This window comes from Clarias gariepinus, chromosome 19 (assembly GCF_024256425.1).
Source record: "Clarias gariepinus isolate MV-2021 ecotype Netherlands chromosome 19, CGAR_prim_01v2, whole genome shotgun sequence".
NCBI lineage: Eukaryota > Metazoa > Chordata > Actinopteri > Siluriformes > Clariidae > Clarias > Clarias gariepinus.
Genome location: NC_071118.1, coordinates 23,593,639 through 23,615,155, shown reverse-complemented (window position 1 = coordinate 23,615,155; position 21,517 = coordinate 23,593,639). Strand labels below are relative to the sequence as shown.

Here is a 21,517-nt window from a genome sequence, read left to right as displayed (position 1 = left end):
AATGTGTTGCTTCATTGAATATCCGCCAGCGGGCGCATGGAAGGACTTTATTTAAAAGCCAGACCAAGAACAACGAAGAATTGTGTATACTTAGTTAGCCTTAAACAATATTGTTTCCAATGCTGAAGGAAACATATATTTTATTTTGTTTAACAGTAGATCTTTCATGATAAATGTGTGTATATGTGCTCCATATTTTTTTCAAAATGATGAAATGAGATGCCCAAAATCGTGCTTTAAAATTTATAATAACTGTCTTATATAGTTTTTGTCTTAACAGGGAAAAAAAACGAAAGACATTTTAATGCCTCGGTTTAACTGGTCTTGAAATTAATTCACTTAAAGTAAAAATTCTTATATGAACACGAAGTGCTTCAAACAAACAGGTATAAACTATAGACTACTCGCTTTGTATATACAACACAACAGTGCGCTTGCCAGCAAAACAATAGAATACATAGAAATAAAATGTGTAGTGGTACCAGACTTCAATCAGACATCATAGTTGAATTTGATACTTTTAGTGTAATTCACAAATTTACTGAATATATTCAGATTTTTGTAAAATTACGACAACTGTTTCCTTCCTAGACCTTTAGTCTACGTACAGTACATCACAATGAACTGAAGCTCAGCGTGTCTTCTTTCCTTGTTTTAATTTCTAATATTTAAGTGAAATATATTTAGCTTATATGCCTAAACATTCCTTTTTTATTTATGGACAGGTGTATTACGAAGTGAAGACCTGTTGTCATACTATAGGTGTGTGCATGGAGAGTTTGTCTGTGTTTGTGCGCGCATCTCATATGATTTCATATGAAATTCTAAAATTCTGATACATTCTTGATAATTGTTGATAAGTGTATGTTGTCAAAGTATTTGGGGAAGAGAAGACACTAAAGCCCAATCCCAATTCTACCCCTTACCCCTTCCCCTACCCCTTCCCCTACCCCTCGCCCCTTCCCCTTGTCCCTTAAAACGAAGTGGAAAGGGGAAGGGTTAAAATATTTCCCCTAAGAAATGGGACACCACTACAACACTGTTATACGTCATCATACGTATCCGTTCATTTACATGTACACATACAGTATGGCCGTAAGCAAAACAATCAATGCGTTACCAAAAGCTCGGCAAACTGCCGTGCTACTAAACTTTCATATTTGTTTGTAGCATGTAGTAAAGTGTATATGACATAAAAATATATTTTTGTAATATTGCGCAATCGGCGCTATCCGCTAGCAAACTTTAGCGGTTTTTTTGCAAACGTTTTTTTACAAAACATCACCATAAACACAAACACAAGACTAAAATTAATATACATATAATAAAAACTTGTCATAAAAATCCTTATTAATGGCAAAAAATCGTTAAATTTACGGGTCTGCTTGCTCGAGTGAGCGGCCATCTTGAAAATTTCGTTAGCCCTTCGTTTGAAGTGAGGTCCCGAAAAATCTTCGTTTCGAGGGCTATCTGGCCCTTCCCCTTAGCCCTACCCCTCCAACCAAAAGAGAAATGAGACACCCCTACCCCTTCACGTGAACGCGCCAAACGGAGGGGTAGGGCTAAGTGTAGGGGTAAGGGGTAGAATTGGGATTCACCTTAAATGTTTTAAAACTGGTGAACTGTTAAAGTGGAGTATTGAACCAGTTGCTAGTTGATGGTTTACAGGTCGTAGGGGAACTGTTGAACCCACTGATGCAACATTTTCCTTATCAATCTGCAATCTGGTACGGTCAGTCAGGGGTGTTAAGGCGGCTGGTGGTAAGCGAAAATCGACATCGTCCAAGTGTCCAATGGTTGATGTGGAATGGTCTCCAGCAATGTCGTGGATAAGAGTCCAATTTGCAGACAACTGTTGAGTTGGCATCAATAGAGGAACATCGACCGACTGTCTGTGGACGTAGACTGATCTACTGTTGGCGGATGTGACGTTATCTTCTCCTTTAAAAGTGCTTCCAACCAACCAACCCTGGCCTCCAAGCTCAGAAGGCTACGTGTCATAGCCGATAACTGATCCTTAGATCTGCTGGTTACAGCGGGGCACCGACTGTTGATCAATGTAGCCTGTAAAAGCCAACATGAAAAACATTTAATACCTTTAGCACACCACTGAGATTGTTTAATGGTATTGCAAGAAAAATACAGTACATACCGTTTTCTTTTTTACGAGCCGGGTGTTCAGTTTTTTTGTGCTTTGAGGCGACTTGTTCTCTTTTCCAGAACGCTATACAGACAGTAAAGAATTAGTATACGACTACAACAAAATCTGAATGTCAAATAAAGTCAGTGGAAAAATTAATGAACTGAATAAATACTACATATTATTAAAAGGCTTTCTTACCCTTTGTTTTTTGCCCGCACAAATGGCAACATTCTTTGTGGAATAAAACGTCTTTGCCTCCATGTCTGTTGCTACTAATATCTGTAAGTGTTAAGTTCCATATGCCTGCTTGTATAAAATAAATACTGTATATGCTGTAATTTACCGATGGGGAGGTAAACGAGGGCTCTTATTGTGTACCCTATTGAGTAATTCCTCATATTTGTCGTGTCAAAGAACACTACGTTTGACTTGGCAAAACAAAATGTAATAAAGAGCTGAAATGCAAACAAGGTATTTAAAGAAGTGAAGAATCAGGGACAGAAGTATATTTCCACTGGATGGGTTTGTACCCTCAAAGAGATACCTACTGGACCAGTACCAAAAGCACGACTAGTGGCTAAAGGTTTTGAAGAGTTAGAGATGTCAGATCTGGACTCGCCCACATGTGCTTCAGAAGCGTTACAGCTACTTGTGGTAGTGAGCTGTTAAGGACAATGGACTCTTAATTTCATAGACATAAAATCTGCATTTTTTTCAGGATATGGAAGTGTCAGGTGAAATCTATGTCAAACCTCCTCCTGAGGCCAACTGAGAGGGAATACTATGGAAGCTCAAGAAATGTGTATATGGGTTAGCTGATGATTCACTATACTGGTACAACAAAGTAAAGGAAATTGTAATAAAGGCGGGAAGAAAGATATCCAAAGTAGATCCTGTTGTTTTCTATTGGTTAGATAAGAACTCCACTGTGACTGGTGTACTTGCTTGTCATGTAGATGACTTTATTTGGGGTGGCACACAAAGCTTCACTACAACTGTAATACCTCTCCTTTGGGCAATGTTTCAGGTAGGACGTGCGGAACATGAGAACTTTTGTTATGTGGGAATAGACTTTGAAACTGTGGACGAAAAGGGTCAAATACATCAGGAAAGCTACATGTTTATGAGCTCTGTTGCTTTCTGTCAATGGGCGCCTAAGAAAGATAACACATTTTCATCATTAGCCGACACATTATACTGTACAGTACTTTAGATTGAAACATGCCTGCCCCCTACAGGTAATAAACGGCATTTTCACAGCTTCCCGCGCCCTTCCGTGGCAGCTCGCGAGATCCTTTTTCTCGAAACGTGCATTCTTAATGACCAGATCTGTATTGGGTTGTCCTGATGAGATATTCCGATCTCTTTCTTATTAAAAGCGATTTCCTGAAGGCACTACGCAGACTCACCATCATGCCGTCAGGTCTTGTGCAGCACAAATGAATTTTTAGGCGCTTAAACAAAACCAACACAGTTGTTTAATCTAACAGTGTTTACAGGCTCTAATCTTTCATCTGCACCTGAGCTTACTCTGCAAACAGCTGTTGCCAGCTTTTAGTATACTGATGTGTTAACGTGTGATTTAAGTTACCTCTGGCAACAACTCAGCGTACAGTTCTTTGCCATGTTTCTTGGATATCCATGTTGTTGATACCATGTTTTATATCTACTCTCTCTCTCTTTCTCTGCAGAAGCCATCAATCTTCTGGATCAGCTATGGCAGGTGGCCAACAGCAGTAATGCCTCTGTAGTTCTAGAAGATCAGAGATGTGCAGCGTTGCGTGTAGGACAGTACTCCACTCTTTCCCTGCCGTTACGCCATGTATTTGGCCAAAGGTAAATCCAGTAAGCCTGCTCACACAGTACAACCGCTTCATTTCTCAATCTCAGTATACTGTATTCTTAAAAATAGCGTATGTCCACACTGTAAATGATGGTTATCTGGGCAGATGGTTATATAGGCAGTTTTCTGATTCTTGGTTATTTTTATAATTTTTGCAGATTACAGTGCATTACTTTTTAAATAAATTGTAAAACATACTTCACGGTAAGTTTTTTGCTAATTTGAAAATTCAACAGATGGCGTTGTACATTTTTTAAAACACAGTTCTGAGTGTGCATTTAAATTCCACACAAACATCACGGGCACATCTAGTACTATAATATTCTTTAAAAATAAGTCAGACTTCCAAAAGCAACGCTGATATGCTTGATATTGACATGGTTAAGCACCGCTTTATTCTTTTACATGTTTTGTGTTTCCAGATTTGATGACGAGTTCAGCCTGCTCCTCCAGCTACGCAGTTCTCAGCATGAAGACCGTAGCCTGTTTACATTTCTTGGCCCAGATGGTCACATCCTCCTTCAGATCCGCATCAGCTCCCACTCTTTTACCTTTATCAGCACGCAGCAGCGACATTACGAGTCAGTCCGAATGTCTTTACACACAAGCACTCTTAATAGGGTGAAAACTGCCAAAATGGTATCCAGCTCAAATAGAGCAGTATGGGGAGGGGTTGTAAGATATCACTGTAGGTCTGAAAACTCTAAATCAAATGAAAAAAAAAAGCATGGTATCAACAAACAGAAGTCAACACTGCAAATAAATGGCCGCTTAGTAAAAATGTGATTTTGTGGTCTAATACTGATGCAAGTGCAAAAATATGGAGCATAATTGTAAGAGTAGGGTAAGGATGATTATATTAATACATCCCATTGCACTAGCAGATTTTCACTGTCAAACCCCACAGATATGGAGAACTAAATAAATAAATAAATGTGTGAATAAATAAGTAAATATAGAAATAAATAAATACATAAATAAATAAATGTGTAAATAAATAACTAAATATAGAAATAAATTAATAAATGTGTGAATAAATAATTAAATATAGAAATGAACAAATACATAAATGTCTATGTGGCTTATAAGAACGTGTGCTAACGGTCTTTCGTTGGCAGCCATTTGCAAAGTTAGTTTCAGATAACTAAAAAGCATCACGCTGATTAGATCGATTGCTTCTGTCTGAGGTGCCCTAAGGCCCAATTACCTTATCAGCATACAGAGACAAAGAAATAAATGTAAAAATGTGGAAATGCAGAAAAAACTAAATGTAGAAATGTGAAAATGCAGAAATAAATACAGTGGAACCTCGGATTACGAGCATAGTTCATCCCGGAAGCGGGCTCGTATTCCAAAACACTCGTAAATCAAAGCACATTTTCCCATAGGAAATAATGGAAATTAAAATTATACATTCTACAGCCCAAACAAATTAACCTGCATGTTACCTTAAAAAAAAGTCAAAATAAATTCTGACCAATAAGTGTTTTCATTTATGCGCACAGGCGCTGTGTGTGTGTGTTTTTCTCTCTCCTGCGCTGCTGAGTGTGTGTTATGTGTGTGCGCGAGCGTAATTTGACACCGTGCCGGTTGTGTGTGAGTGAGGGACCCCCTCTATGTTTTACACACACACACACACACAAAAACATTAAAGGCAAGGGAGAGAAAGAGAGAGTGTGTGAACCGGCATGGTGTCAAATTATGCGCGCGCGCACACACATAACACACACACTCGGAAACTGACACACACTAACGACGAGAGAGTGTGTGTGCGAACCTGCACGGTGTCAAATTACACATGCGCACACAAATAACAGACACACTCTGCAGCGCAAGAGAAAGAAAAACACACACACACATAACACACACACTCAAACACTGACACACAGTAAAGGCGAGAGAGAAAGAGAGCGTGTGTTTGTGTTTGAACAGGCGCGGTGTCAAATTATGCGCGCACACACATAACACACACACACTCTGCAGCGCAAGAGAAAGAAACACACACACACACACACGGATTGATTATACCAGTAAGAGACGAGCACTAAGACCCAGCAGGGGAGATGAATACCCGCAGCGCCAGAGAGAGAAAAACCGTTGGCTCAGTTGTGCTGACGCGACGATCGGTGTCAAAACAAGAAGCACATGCATTATACATGATACTCGGAGCTCGTAAACCAGGACAACAGACGTTTTTTAAGTCAAAATTTATTAAAAATCTTTGATTGTCTTCCGGAACACTCGTAAAGCGTGTTACTCGTAATCCAAGGTTCCACTTTATATGCAAAAATGTGGAAAAACTAAAATTGATAAAAAAGGTAATGTGACACAAAAATAAATAAATGAAGAAATGTGGAAATTCAAAAATAAATAAATCTTGAAATATGTTAATAAACAAAAGTAGGAATATATTTAGCAATTTTCCAGGTCTTATTGTATTCATGTAATTTTACTTATTAAAATGTTTTTTATTTCTATATTTACTCATTTATTCACACATTTATTTATTCATGTATTTATTCATTTCTATATTCACTTATTTATTCACACATTTATTTTTTTATAATTATGTCATGTTTAGTCCTCCATACACAGAGCAGGCACATTGAGTAAACCAAAAAAATATAAATTTGGCAAAACATTGCTCGCTTACGATTCATAATATGATGTCATTTGGCATATAAATGTCTGTCATGCAAGTACTGTATATTAATAAAATAAATCTGTTTTCAAAAGTATTTCACACCTATTTAGTTTGCTTTGCAAACATTGTTTGGTATAACATACCAAAAAAGTTTTCACAGTTATATCTGATTTATTTTAGGTTTCCGGTGGCTGTGTTGTCTGATGGGAATTGGCATCGAGTGGCAGTGAGCGTGTCGACAGGCCGGTTCGCTCTGTATGTGGACTGCTCCATGGTAGAAAGTGTAGACTGGGCCTACAAGGAGGGTCTACAAATCACTACTGACGGGCTTATAATGGTGGGAGGAATCATTGAGGGCTTTGAAACACCATTTGAGGTACAAACTTAGTTACTGAGAATATTTAGGCATGCTAAGTACATGTTGTGAATAAACAACAATTATTTACTACAAATCAAATCAGAGTAAAAAGGTGTCTTTAAACCACTTGGTAGTTGAGTGAAAGTCAGTCACTCAACTACCAAGTGCACCACATGACCCATGAAGACATCCCCAGCCGTGTACAGACAGCCCTATCCCCAGCTTGTTTATAAGGAATGAATTACTCCCTAAAATACAGGACCGTGTGCCACTAGGGACATCAGGAACATCTGTAGTTGCACTTATCCAATAACATGATGCATTTTCCATCATGTAATCTCCCTGGAAAACCTAATTTTATTGTTACAAGCTTATCAACATAGGCAACTACAGCTTGTTCACATTATCAAGTCTATAGTTCAATAACCATATAACGTTGCAGTCTTTCTACTAAGTTTCTGTACAATTATCATGAACACGAATTTCATGGCAGTATTGGGCTTGCAGTGATTTGTAGAGCAGAATGATTGTAAAACATCTGGTTTTACACAAGGTTTTATTTATTTTGGCTTTTCTGTTACCAACACAGTTTGTTAGAATTATACAGGTACTGTACATACAGGGTCAAAAATTTACACATTTGAGATGTATTTTAATTTGCCCAAGGCCCTGTAACTTCCTGTTAGGGATTATGATTGACAACAGCTGGTAGCTTCTTAGTGATACATAAAAACGGTTTGTTTGACTGCATTCATTGGATTGACAAACATACAGTACAATGTGAACATCCAAGAACCTCAGTGCAAATATGAGAAAAAGAAGGGTAGATTTATTCAAGCGCTACACTTATTATTCATGCGCAACTCTTAATGGAATAATCTCATAATCATCAGAAATTTCTCATAAACATAGTAGCAGTTGTCATTACATTTTCAGGGATTGACAATTCCTGATGCTGAACAACATCAGCTTGGGGTGAACAACCAAAATACAGGCCTTCCATGAACTGGAAACTGCTGGAAAAAAAGTGTCACTGCTTGTATTTAAGTCAGTGAATAGCTCAGAGGGCTAAAGCACTGAGTTACTGATTGGAAGGTCGGTGATTTGATCCCCAGCTCCACCAGGTTGCCATCCTTGCGCTGTATCATGGCTAACCCTGCACTCTTACCTCAGTCACGCTGGGATATGCGAAGAATGAATTTCTCTGTGCAGTATGTATATGTGACAAATAAAGGCTTAATTTAACTTGTAGTCAGTTTTACATTGCCATGGACCGAAATGCTGCAAATGCTACCAAAGCTTGGCAAGAGGTATGTTTGGAGGATTACAGGTGAGCCATTCAACTGTTAACAACTGTGGCAGCAGCATCATGCTTTAGGGCTTTTTTACTGCTGCAAATGAATCCTTTGCATTGCACAAGTGGATGTAATAAGAAAGAAGGACTTCAGAACTACTTCAGCATTGTTCAGCATAACCTCAAATCAGCTAGACGGTTTCTTTGTCAAATGTTTACCGGAAGCATCTTATAAAGGTGAAAGTTGGTAAAGAACACTCAACCAAACATCAGGTAACTTTTTTATCCTGTGTTGATTTCACAATACCTTATAAAATAAAATAAAACTTTTGTCCTATTAAATTTGCATGCTGTACAATCATTCTACCCTAAAAAACGATAGTGAAAACTTTTATTACAAGCCCAATATTGTCATGACATGTATGTTCATGAATTCTGATAGCATCTGTATCTTGTTTTGCACAATAGAATCTTTAGCTTTTTACTGGCCCTACATTTACAGCATTTTAAAGGGCAGATGCCCTTATCCAGATCTACTTACATAAGATATTCATATTCCATAATTATTTATCTCATATCACTAAAAAGCATTTTCGCATTTGTTTACACAAGTGTGAAAGCTGTTTTTAGACATGTGAGATCACAGGTCTACTCGAAAACAGTGTTCAAACTGATTTTCAGTGCAGATCATGCTGAGTTGGCAACTTAAGTCCTAATGGTCTGCCAATATATACACTATGTGGTCAAAAAATGTGGACACCTGACCATTACACCATATGACTATATGTACTCATTCCGAACTACAAAATAGTTGCGTGTACAGGCCAAGGGCTCGAATAACTACACCGTACTAAGGATTTTATGTAGTTCTCATATTCACACTATACTGTACTGTACCTTGTTTTAACTAGTTTGTAGGCTGACTGACATTTGCTTAGTGTCTGTGTTTGGTGTAGTTACAGTAAGTACCCCAATTAGGAATGCCAATAATCACTAAAAGCACCTGGATAGAAGAGTTTTTAGTGGATTATTTTGGAACCAGCACCACCAACTAATTTTCTTTTATGTCAGTGATTAATTAATTGAATGACAGTTATGAAAAATAGTTTGGGACAGCTGCAGACAAGGTAAACATGAAAAAAAGAGAGTTAATACCGCTTGAAGTCTAGGTAGTGCCTTAGGATGATCTCATGCAGTGCTATGATTAAGAGCCCTGTTCACACAATTATACACCCAACTCGCTGGCAGGCACGTTTATTGTTACACGGTCAGGGGCATAACTGTTTGGACAGTGACACAATTTTTGTATTCGTGCCACCAATAAAATGGATTTGAACAGATTGATGAGCAAGTTTGCAGGCTAGTTGTAGCCTGTGTCTTTGTTACTTTTGGACACATTACAGAGAAGAAAGTTTTGCCTTTCATTCCAAGCGTTGAATGGCATTACCTAGTTGTTGACAAAGAAATCCCAATGCACATTAAGGGCATAGTTGTACTAAAGAAAACAAAACAGACTCATCAGAATTACTTTACAACTTTTAGCCAGACGACAAACACTCAGAGAAGGTGGACATAGTGCTGTCAAAGTCTAATTAGAAGATGCCTAAATGAAGGTAAGTGCAGACATCTAACAGGGAGATCAAGATGCAAACCACTGGAAACACTTAAGAATAGAAAGAAAAATAAAAAGCAAAATAATATAAATAAAAATACAAATTGAACAATCCTAAAAGGCTGCTTAATTCTGATACAAGATTAACTTATTTCAGAATGGCTGGTAGAGAAGAAAGCAAGTGCTTATGTTGTAAAACATACCATATCATCTGTTAAACATGGTAGCATCATTGGAACTGAGTTTTTTGATGATATGACTACTGATAGAAAGAGCAGAATCAATTCTAAAATGTATTGACCTCAGCTTTCTTATATATAGTATACTGCTGCAAAACGGATAGACCCATAATGTTCTCCCAAAGCAAAAAATGTAACACATAAAGGTCTGTGTCAGTTACCTGACCTTAACCTAGTTTAACATGCCTTTTAATTATAAACAAAAAGACCCACAAACAAGCAACAACTGAAGGTTGCAGGAAAGGTAAAACATCTCAACGGAGAAAAATAGTGGTGAAGTCTGCCATTCATGCTGCCATTCATGCTGCCATTGATTGCAAATTTTTTGTATTCAAGTAACAAAACCAAGCCTTATTTTATTAATTATGTTACTATATACAAATTGCTTTGAGCCTGTTAAAATTATAAGATTATAAAAGGCATGCAATTCCTAAAAGGATATTGTAATATTTTTTTTAAACCACTTGAATTAAAGCTGAATGTCTACACTTAAATCGCCCCATACCAAACCCAAAAGCTTTTTCTTTTTTTTATCCATTGTAGTGGTGTACAGAGGCAATAATATGAAAAATGTAGCTGTCTAAAAACCTTTGAACGTTCTAATAAAAGCCTTATAATAAATGTGTGCGTTTTTTGTGTCCTTTATTTTCCTAGGGCGATCTGAAACAGGTGACCTTCCTAATGGGTGAGCCGGATGCAGCCAGAGATCAGTGTGAAGTGTTTTCGCCACAATGTGATGGACCTGCTCAGAAACGCAAACGCTTCCCACACACTCAAGTTCCAGAAGTGAGGCTGCTTCATTCCTTCATTTATAAAGAAATAAAAACTTTTTTTCCCAGGCATGATTCAACCTGTACGCTCCAAAGTTGCCCTGTGAATCTTTCTGGCGAAATCACTGTTTTTGCATTGCACATTAAATATCTATAGTATTTCCAAGCAACAAAAAACAGCAAGACAACATGCTATATGTTATAGCAAAAAGCAAAAAAAATGCTCAAATTTAAGCCACTGGCAAAACAATTCACAGACATGCATGGGCTCTTTTGTGGGTGTTTCCACTTTTACGTCTAATTACTTTTCTGTGTTTTTCTTATATTAGGAGCTTTTGCTGTCCTCAAATGACTTGGAGGATTTACTGGAGAATGCTAATCCAGAGGAACGGGACATGATCCGCACGGCAATGAGTGTAAGGAGTTATTTTTTTCCAAACTGTCAATACTAATGGGCCATCGGTTTATCCAAACACATTTAGGAGAGACAGGCTGAAAGAGATCCAGTTTTTTTTTTTGCCCTATTATAATCTCCTTAAACACAGGACTGTGTCAAAAGCTTATGGGTTGTGTTTTTAAACAGAAAGGATAAGTATGGATTTGCCAAATGGGTGATGATTCATTTTTTGAATTAGCTTTCTGTCTTCAGATTTAACCAGACAGAACATGACCTTTGTAATTCAATATTCTATCCAGAAAACTGTTATGGATATCTTTTATCTGTTACAGCAAGGCCCAAAAATCATGATCTAATGTAACATGTTAAACTAGAAAACATATACAAAGACATATGGTCATAGTTGCTGCTTGTTTCTTTTGATTGCTTCATGCACAAATAACCAAATATAAAGGCATTCAAGTCATCCTTCTTTGATTTCATTTGGTTCAGTAGTATAATTTCACCTGCTTTTACTGCAGTGATTTTAAGACAGATCAAATGTATGTTAAAGTATATGTATAGTGCATGTATAGTCAGTGTTCTCTTTAATCTAACTCTTTGTTTTGTAAAGGTGATTATACATGGGCCTAATGTACAGTAAGATCTAAAGCAAAGCCAAGTACAATAAATTTTAGACATGTGAACAGTGTATGTATATGTCTAAACCCCTCACCCGTCATCTGGATTTAATTAAGCAATGTCAAAGTTGTTGGCTTCAAGAAAGTAACATAGCCAAAACATCTTCTAATATTTTTGCAGAAACCTTTTTTAGACTTCTGTGGCATAACCCTTTGATTTGTGATGCCTTTTTATGTGGTGGCTTTCATGACCACAGGACTTTTAGCAACTTGTTTCCTTTGCACATGATCCCAGTGGGACAGGCATGGTCCATACTGCTATAATTAATCACCACTGGCTGGCATGCCTTGTACCGGTTTAAACAGGAGGGTTAAAGGTAAATACTTCATTAGCTTTCATTTTTTGCAAGCAGGGTTCAGTGAAGCCCATTCTTAAGTGAGGCCCAGTTCTTGAGGCTATATTAGAGCACACACAAAAAATATTAATAAAAATGTATGCTTTATGCATTTGTTCCATAGTGTATAGCTGGATTAAAGAGTCATGCTGCAAGACTTTGTCCTCATGCAGCCAGTATCTAATCCTTTGGAAGCTGTTGATTTGCAGATTTTGCATTTGTTCTCACTGTCTCTGCATTGATCATCTAGGGCTGCAAACTTTCTTTCCAGTTAATCAGAATTAACTTTTTTTGTCTTCAGTCAGTTACAGATCTGGCCTTTAAAAACGCACGTTTTCGGAAAAGGGATCCCACGACTTGCCGCGAGTGCGCGCGGCAAGCTGTGAAAATGCCCTTCAATACCTGTAGGGGGCAGTCGTGTTTCAGTCTAAAGTATTGTGTGTCTACTGAAGCCGAAAAATGTTATGTCTCTTAGGCGCCCATTGACGGCAAGCGACAGAGCTCATAAACGTGTCAAGCTCAAACTGATATGTATTTATTCTTCATTTTCATTCAGAATTATTATTATTAGTAGTAGTAGTTCTCCAAATTTATTATTATTATTATTATTGTAACGCACCCGCGCGTGTGCAAAAGGACTACAAAGATGTATGACGTTAGCCTATATTTATGCACTTTAAACGCAGACGGGTACTTGTTTGGTTGAACTCAGTCTCCAGTTTTACCCAGGGTGGACTGATTGTTTTAAATGAGAGGGTACCAACCAAAGGAGTTTAACCAACCAGTAAGATACAGGAGTGGACAGGAGTAACCAACAAATACTACGTCCTGTACTATTTCCCATGAATTAGGTTAAGCTGTATGGAAGTCACATATTTTTCTTTTCATCTGCATATGCTGATAGTGCACATGCTGATCAAGTCCTGAAATTCATCTGGAAGGCTGTCAAAGCCAAAACAGGAATCTTTTTTTTCCCCTTAGCCTTTATTTGTCACATATACATTACTGCACAGGAAAATTCTTTATTCTTCACATATCCTAGTTTAGAGCGCAGGGTCAGACATTATACAGTGCACCAGAGCAGACAGGGTTAAGGGCTTTGCTTAAGGTCGGAACAGTGGCAACCTGACGGAGCCGGGGCTTGAAACGCCAACCTTAACACAATGAACCACCACTGCTCCACATCTGCCCCTTTTCCATAAGAAGAAACCCATGTTGCTCTAGAACCGTGGTTCTTAAAGTGTGGGGCGCGCCCCACTAGTGGGAAATACAGACATGACAGGTGGGGTGCAATGAATGGGAGGAAATTAGTGGAAAATAATAGGAAAGTACCTATTTTACTTTATGCCTTTCTTTATTGACAATAAAGATCGGACACTCGAAACTAAACAATCCCACGCAATCCCAAGAAATGGATCATTAATACAAGTAAATTAAAATAACATCAGAGAAAAAGCGAAACCATAGTGCAACAATAACGTCGGCATGTTTATTGCAGAGGAACAATATATAAGGAAATATTCGGTATTATATATGTAATTTTATTTATTCCAATGTGTATGCTGATGTTTCTGTATTTTTGTTAAAAATAAATATTCTACCAGGCAGTACTAGTCTGGCATTTCTTGTTTCCAATGTGGCAACAAAGTTGCTTTTTGATCCTTCAGGCGCTGAACAGAAGGGAAGATCAATATCGTTCTACGCTTTTTGTTGGTGTGCGGCATTTTGCGATGATCCCTAAATCATTTGTTGCGCCGTAGAGAATAATGATGTTTATGCTTTTAAACATGTATAATTTAAGGCGGATGTAGCTTAAAGACAATCTAGAGCGGAAATATATGTGGGTATCTTATTTGCGGGTTTATTTACGCAGCTATTGAATTCGGAGATGTGAATTTGCAAATATCAAACTATCTTTACCGCCGTCACAAACCGGTCAATGGATACATTTGCAGGTAATTTAGCACTATCAGCCCAATCAACCAAAACGCCAGCTGATAGGAAAATATAATGAAGCCTATGCTGCGCTTGAATTCATGGTGGGGATGGTGGGGCAGAGGAGAGACCTGTGTGTGTTTTGTGTCTTAAACCGCTGGCAGCAGACAGCATGAGACCGAACAAAGTAGCAAGACACTTAGAGACAACACACCCCAGTCACGTTAATAAGCCACTCGACTTCTTTGAAAAAAAGCTCTAGATAAGTGACAAAGTAAGCCTGTTATAACAATTGCACAAGTATTTTATCTGTTTTGAACTTGGTGTTATTTGATTTTATTGGTTTGAAAATTGATATTTTAATAAATAGTAAACTTGGCCGATTTCATTATCATTTTGTTGACAAGCGGGACTTGAAAATTCGCCCACCCCCTTAAGTGGGAAATGACAGAAAATGTTTGAGAACCACTGCTCTAGATGAAAAATTGTTTAAAATTTATTGAAATATAATTTTTTTAATCAATAGGATCAAAACAGGTAAACTACAAGTGCAACTGTTATAACTTAGCCTAACCATGAACAAGTCGAGAACAGGAGGAACAACAGAATGAACATGTGAGCCTTATCACTGCATTAGTTCCTGCAATGAGCCTGTTTTGTACTGTATTTTTTTAAAACGTGGTTGAAGGCTTGATACTGCTACCCTCAAGCCATGCTCAATGTTGAGCTGGGATCTGTACTTTGTTTTCAGTGAAGCAACAGCTGAAAACCCCATCTCACAGAGATAATATGTGGCAAAGGGCAGAAGAATGCTCATAGCCCTTTGGCTGTTGAGTGGATTCTCCCTCTCCACTCCCAGCCAGAATTCACTCAGTGTCTGACCTGTAAACCTCAGTCTCAGGGTGAAATCACATGTCAACTCAATGAATTGGTTCAGTTCAGCAGAGCTGAAATCGGCTGGTGCTGCATATACAGTAGAAAAGAATTAAATACTTTGTAATTGCAAATTAAAGACAAAGATTTCAAAAGTAGCATACAAAATAAATTAAGTGTATGTACAATATACGAGTATAATAAATGTTATACTCATAGTCAGTCAATTAAATTAAATTAAATACCAAAATACACCAACCCATTGCTTTGAATGGATCATAACCCAGTCATACTGAGCACTGTTGTTTGGGAAGTATTTTTTGAATAACCCTCTCAGGGAAGAGATGTGCTGCTTAATACATGGGATTACTGTGGTGGTTTCAGAATCACTGGTTTCAGCAACTTTACTTAGATTCTCAAAGACATCAGTAATGCCTTGACTGATAGGCTTTATCAAATTTTCTTTTCGGCTGGCTTTTTGGTTGATAGGGCTTATTGCCTGTTTTTTTTTTTTGTCTGCTTGCGCTAAATCGCCTGCTTTTTTTGTGGTCCATGTAACAAATTTATCCCATTGTCCACTACATACGCTACTGACCTGCTTTGTGAAAGTTTCCTTATATTGTTCCTCTGCAATTAACATGCCAAAGTTAAACCGTTATTGTTGCACTATGGTTCCACTTTTTCTCCCGGGCCCCTAACTGATGATATTTTAAATTACTTGTATTAATGACCCATTTCTTTGTGTGTGATTGTTTTGTTTTGAGTTTATGAATTTTATTGCCAATGAAGAAAAGCATTAATTAAATCAGGCATTTAAAAAAAAATATTTTCCACTAATTTCCTCCTGTTCATTGCGACCCACCTGTCATGTCTGTATTCCCCACACTTTGAGAACCACGGCTCTAGAGACAAGGCACTGTCAAGAATTTCAGGTGATTGCTTTGTAGTTCTCATCGGAAACTTTTCTTCACCTCTTGCAACACTGCATACTCACTTTTTACAGCTCTGAGTAAAACGCATACACTTTACAAGAGAGGAGCCAGAACTTACAGTACCAGCAAAAAGAAAAAAATCCTATCAAGTCAAAACCAACAGAACTTTTTCCCATATAGCACACAATCCACTGTTTAAGTTGTCAAGTCTCTTAACAGTGTGTCACACACTAGATTAAGGATGACTCTGGACTGAGTTTAGACTGGATTAGGAGAGACTACATCATCCCTTCAGGGGTGCCAAGTGTCAAAAACCCTGACTGTGTTTACATAGCATGTATAAAACTTTTCATTTAATTTCTTTGCTTCACACGAAAGAAAAAAAAACATATTTTTTCTGTCACACTCTTAAGCATGAGAGGGCCAGCATCCCCTACATAGCTGATGGTTTGACAGCACTGCTTTTTGAGACTTTGAGAGCCTTAACATGACATTAATTTTCTGTGGCCTCCATCAAGTATATGGGTTTCTCTACTTTAATTTCAACAGCTTCAAGAGATCTGGTTATGTCCTTTTTTATTGTTGTGACAGTAGTGTTGCTAAAATACTTTATCTAATTTGTTTGCTCTTTGGCCAAATCATGTCAGGTTGTTGCTGTGAAATTTAAAAATGTCCAAAAATATTATCTTTCCACTAAAATGTTATTTAATGTAAAATTTATATTTAAGCGTAGTGATTTTCCATTTCATTTAATTTCAGGGGTGATAGCGTTCCGGCACCACGCCGGATTTCCGGCGTACTGTGGCTGTGGGGGGAATAAAAAAAAAATTTTTTAAATCAGGTTCGCGGATATTAATCTGTCATTTCTCTAGATCTGAGATGCGCAGGTGATAGAGAAGGAACAGCCAATCAGCAGTAGCGTGTGGATGTCTGTGATTGGCTAGTTTTGTGGCAGTTTTCTGACACTGGACAAAGTTGAGCGAGCGTACAGGCAGAGTCGAGAAAATAAATGTTGCACGCGCATGCAGGCAGGGTTGAACGGAGAACATGTTGAGCGAGCTGGGAAGACACACCGCACGCGCAGAATCGCTCAGAATTGGGGCAGGAATATAACGCCATAATATTCCACCCTCAATGACCGATCGTGTGACTAATTTAAAAATTTTATGTAAGAAATTAGCAAAGGATTATCAATTAGTTAATCAATTCCTGTGTACTTTGGAGTACTATTATTGCCACTTACTGACCTGTCTTGGTATGGCTGTAGCATCTGTAGCATTTACTTCCAGTGATTGTACTAAGATGTCAATCTAGGCACTGAACATATTGAGAAGAAAATGCTGTATTTTCTTGAATAATACTGGGGGCATTATGCAAATATGAAAATATCTAAAAAGAGCCACTTGACAATAATGATGATCAGGGGTATATATAGGCTGTTTATATATTTGGCCCCAGGGGCCAACAAGTTATGTGTTAAAAGTGCATCGCATACATAGTACCCCCACGCCTACTCACCTCGGGGGCAAGGAAAAAAGTTTAGACTCAGGAATTTTTTCCAATATCAGCCCTGCAATTTGCACTGGACTATGCAATGATCTGAAAATCAACAGGATATATTAAGGAGTGTTTGAATGAACATTTCTCTACATATTACAAGGAAAACATAACTTATATGTCAAATCATGGCATGGGGAATAAAAGTAATGTATTGTATTCCAAAACTTCTGGAAAGTTACTTATCTATCACTGGGGACAAAGGTTAAGCATTCTACGTTAACTGAACATGTGCTCCTGTCTCTGTCTCCTTTTGCACTAATTTACTAACGTATTTCCATAAAGATCAGCTGGCAGCAAATTAGTCTATACTCATTCACACCTGAACAATTTAGAAAATACCATGTAGGAAACGCATAGGTAAATGTGAAAATCCCAAAAGATGCCATATACAGTATACTGTACATAACATACTGTATGGTGCAACAGGTAGCATTAGTGTCGGCCATAATAACATGTACTTTTGCCATATTGGAAAAAACAGTTAGAGGTTTGTTATCAGTGTTGCTATTAGGTTGCTAGACTTAATATTATTTAGTAATATAAAATATCTGTCTACATAAAAAGTGAGATAAATGCCCTTTAGCAAAACCCATGGCACAAGCAAGTAGCTGGCAAAGTATGAAGAGCAAGTTAAGGCACAACTCTCCCAAACATCTTCTCTTATCTGACGAAGTTTAAATATCCCTCTAAGTATCAGATGGCTGTGCCATCTAGAACAGCTACGATTAACTGTATAACCTGGGGTATGCTGTAAGGTGTAGTGCTGACAGTCAAAGTGTTTATCAAACTCATGTTCAGGGGTCAGTCACTGTTTCTATCCACGTGCAGGAAAATACAAATACCAGTGAATGTCCTAGAGTAAGCGTTCAATATTTTCTATTTCTTCAATGGCCACAGAAATGGTTATATAATAAAATCAATAGAATCAGGACAATAAATAAGGAAAGTGAATCACCTTAATGATCACTGACACTCAATAAAACCACAGCTTCAGTTTGCTTCACTCTGTGCTCATCTCTTAGCAATCAGTGCTCTTGGCCTCAGAGCTTAAAACTTATAATTAACCTTTCTAAAGCAGTGATTTACCGCAGGTGGCTTAAAGTGGCTGTATAACTCATGTAAAGTCAATGGAAAATGTCTGGAGCATACATGTAGAGATTTGTCAGTGGACTTTCTTGGGTCTCTCATTATCTTCCTTTTCCCTTCTCTTTGCCTTCTTTTGTCTTTTAACATCTGTTTGATAAGGCACTTAAGGAATCATTTACATTTTTAATAAAATAGAGGCATTCTCTATTCACCTTCCAACATCAGGGCTGGGTACAGGATATCTTATTTACCCTGGCGAAACATTCTTTCTGTAGTATTGTTGTGGTTTTTGTAGTAATCCTTTCTCTCATAGTCAAAGGGCTAGATGATTTTCTAACCTTTGTTTTAACATGCTGTAGGTCTCATGACTCTGGACTCTTGAAGTGTTTTAAATCGCCTGTTTAAAATGTTCCTATTGTTATCCACCTATTAAATCTCCTACTCCTAGTGTCTGAGGTATTACCCACTGGACCCTGAAAAGTTATAAACTTTAAAACATCTGTCCACTTGAAGGTCTAGAGATGACATTATCCAACCCCTTTCATTCTTTCATTTCCCCCAAACACACTAGCTAGTCAGCATATTCACTAGTCAAAACTTTAAATGTTTATTTTTAAAGGACACTATGGCACTGATCGTCTAAAAGAAGTAAGGTAAAGTTTTTTTAAATGCTCTTGCCATTGGACAAGTAAATGTTTAACAAACTAATGTTTTCCTGCATTCACTTAAACAATTTCTCACTGTGACCTCAACTCATCCCTCTTAGCATCATTAGGGCCAAAGGTCAAGATTGATGCACTCACCATATGCTACCACATTTGCCTTACTGACCTTGATCTCATAACCAAGTCTTCAACTATTGTTAGGGGCTTCATGTTGAAGTAGGTCCATTTGTCCATCTCAGGGCACCATGCACATACAGTACTCACTCACACCCAGCATAGTCTATCCATTAAAAGTAAACTTTCTTTTTTTTTTGCCATATTTGTTACATTTTTGGAAAACTGAGTTGAATTTTACTTGCCACACCCAGGCCCAATTACTGACAAAATTGTTGAATCAAGACATCCAAGTGAAGCCTGCTACAAGATTTCAAAAAGCAGCAGATCATGCCATGAGAACAAATGAGAAACATAGTGATGGACATGTATCAGTCTGGAAAGGGTTACAAGGCCATTACTAAGGCATAGGGACTCCACCGAACCATGGTGAGAGCACTTATCCACAAATAGAAAAAACTGTAGTAAACCTTCCCAGGACTGGCCAGCCTACTTCTACAAGTCCACCTCTAAATGGCTAAAAAAAAAAATATATATATATATATATATATATATATATATATATATGGTTTTGGAGAGGCCTAGTCGAAGTCTGGATTTAAATCCAATTGAGAGGCTGTGGCATGACCTTAAACAGGCCATTAATGCTTGAAAATCCTTCAATGAAGCAGAATTAAAACAATTCTGCAAAGAAGGATGTGCCAATATTCCTCAACAACGATGTGAAAGACTCATTTCCAGTTGTTGCAAACTTGATTGCAATTGTGACTGCCAAGGGTGGCAAGTAAATTCTTAACTCGGATGTTCATAAGTCGGGGACTACCTGTACTTTTTTCACATAGGGTCAAGCAGGTTTGGACAGTTTTTCCCACTTAGTAAATGGAAATCAGGAAGGGGCAAATACTTTTTCATAGCACTGTAGGTGAGACTACTTTCTAAATCAAAGCTGAGACTTGGATGTGAACTGTTACTGTGAAGTACTGTGTGGATGTGTGTGTGCCTGACTGTGGGGGGTGGATGAGTGATACTTTAGTGGGTGTGAGAATGTGCACCTGGTGAGTAAAATCTATCTCACCTCCTCAGTGTGGGTTCTGTTGTGGATCGTGATGTGACAGCACTGTGTGTGTGAGCTCCACTGGTTCGTGGATTGTGTTTGTAGTCATGAGGGTTTGGCTGGGCCTAATAGGGTGGATTCTGCTTGACCTACAAGGTCAAGTACTTTCAAGACAACAGGGTCTGAGGAATAGCTTGTTAAAGGTATGTGTATTTATTTGTTTGGATAAAGATTTACACTGTGGCTGTATACTCATGTAAAACCTGACAAGCTACTTCTTGCAAGATAAAATTAATCTATTAATATATCACCTTATTTGCAAAAACGATGTAGAAACTTTGGTTTTGCTTTTATGGGCAGTAAGGGACAGTCTCTGTGGTTTTAGTTTCTAAACATACAGCTCCAGTATAATCTACTTTACAAAAGTGATATTTATAGCAGTTGTCATACAAACAGCTCCAGATTTTTGGTTACTGTAATAAAGATGAGTCTATATTTTTTTTCCACTGCAATGAAAATTTTTTCTTTGCATTTCTATATTTCACAAATTGGAAAATTTCCAGGAAACATTCTCCTGTTATCTTGCAAAAAATTGCCAGTTAAATTTCGCCCCTTACACATACCACTGTCTCTAAAGTGGAATTATGGTCTTTTGAACTTTTTAAGCCCGAACAGCCAGCTATTTGTGTGTACCTGTGTAGGAACTGTATAAGACTTGCTACAAAGCTCCTTATCTGATTTTCCTCTCAAGTTTACCACAGCACCGCCTTCGACTTGTCTTGAACATATATTACGTATATCCTTAGTACATGCTCAGTGATGGCTTGTTGGCATGTCGTACTGTGTTGAGTAATATGTGTTTTTTAGCCTGCAGGCCTTACGTGTCCAGAGTAGCTCTTTGCTGTTTCTTCAGAAATCCATCTTTTATCATTTTAACTAAATGCGCTGACATGTTGCAGATCAGAACATAAACTTAACAGCCA

The 21,517-nt window shown here is 37.8% G+C and overlaps 1 protein-coding gene across 1 annotated transcript in view; it reads left to right on the top strand.

The window, feature by feature from the left end:
• si:ch211-196i2.1 (collagen alpha-1(I) chain) overlaps positions 1-21,517 on the top strand; it is a 94,080-nt gene that overhangs the window by 21,704 nt on the left and 50,859 nt on the right. The window contains exons 2-6 of the mRNA XM_053479234.1: positions 3,835-3,979; positions 4,409-4,567; positions 6,811-7,006; positions 10,788-10,919; positions 11,233-11,319. Coding sequence (XP_053335209.1) covers positions 3,835-3,979; positions 4,409-4,567; positions 6,811-7,006; positions 10,788-10,919; positions 11,233-11,319 — 719 coding nt within the window. The remainder of the gene's footprint in view (positions 1-3,834; positions 3,980-4,408; positions 4,568-6,810; positions 7,007-10,787; positions 10,920-11,232; positions 11,320-21,517) is intronic.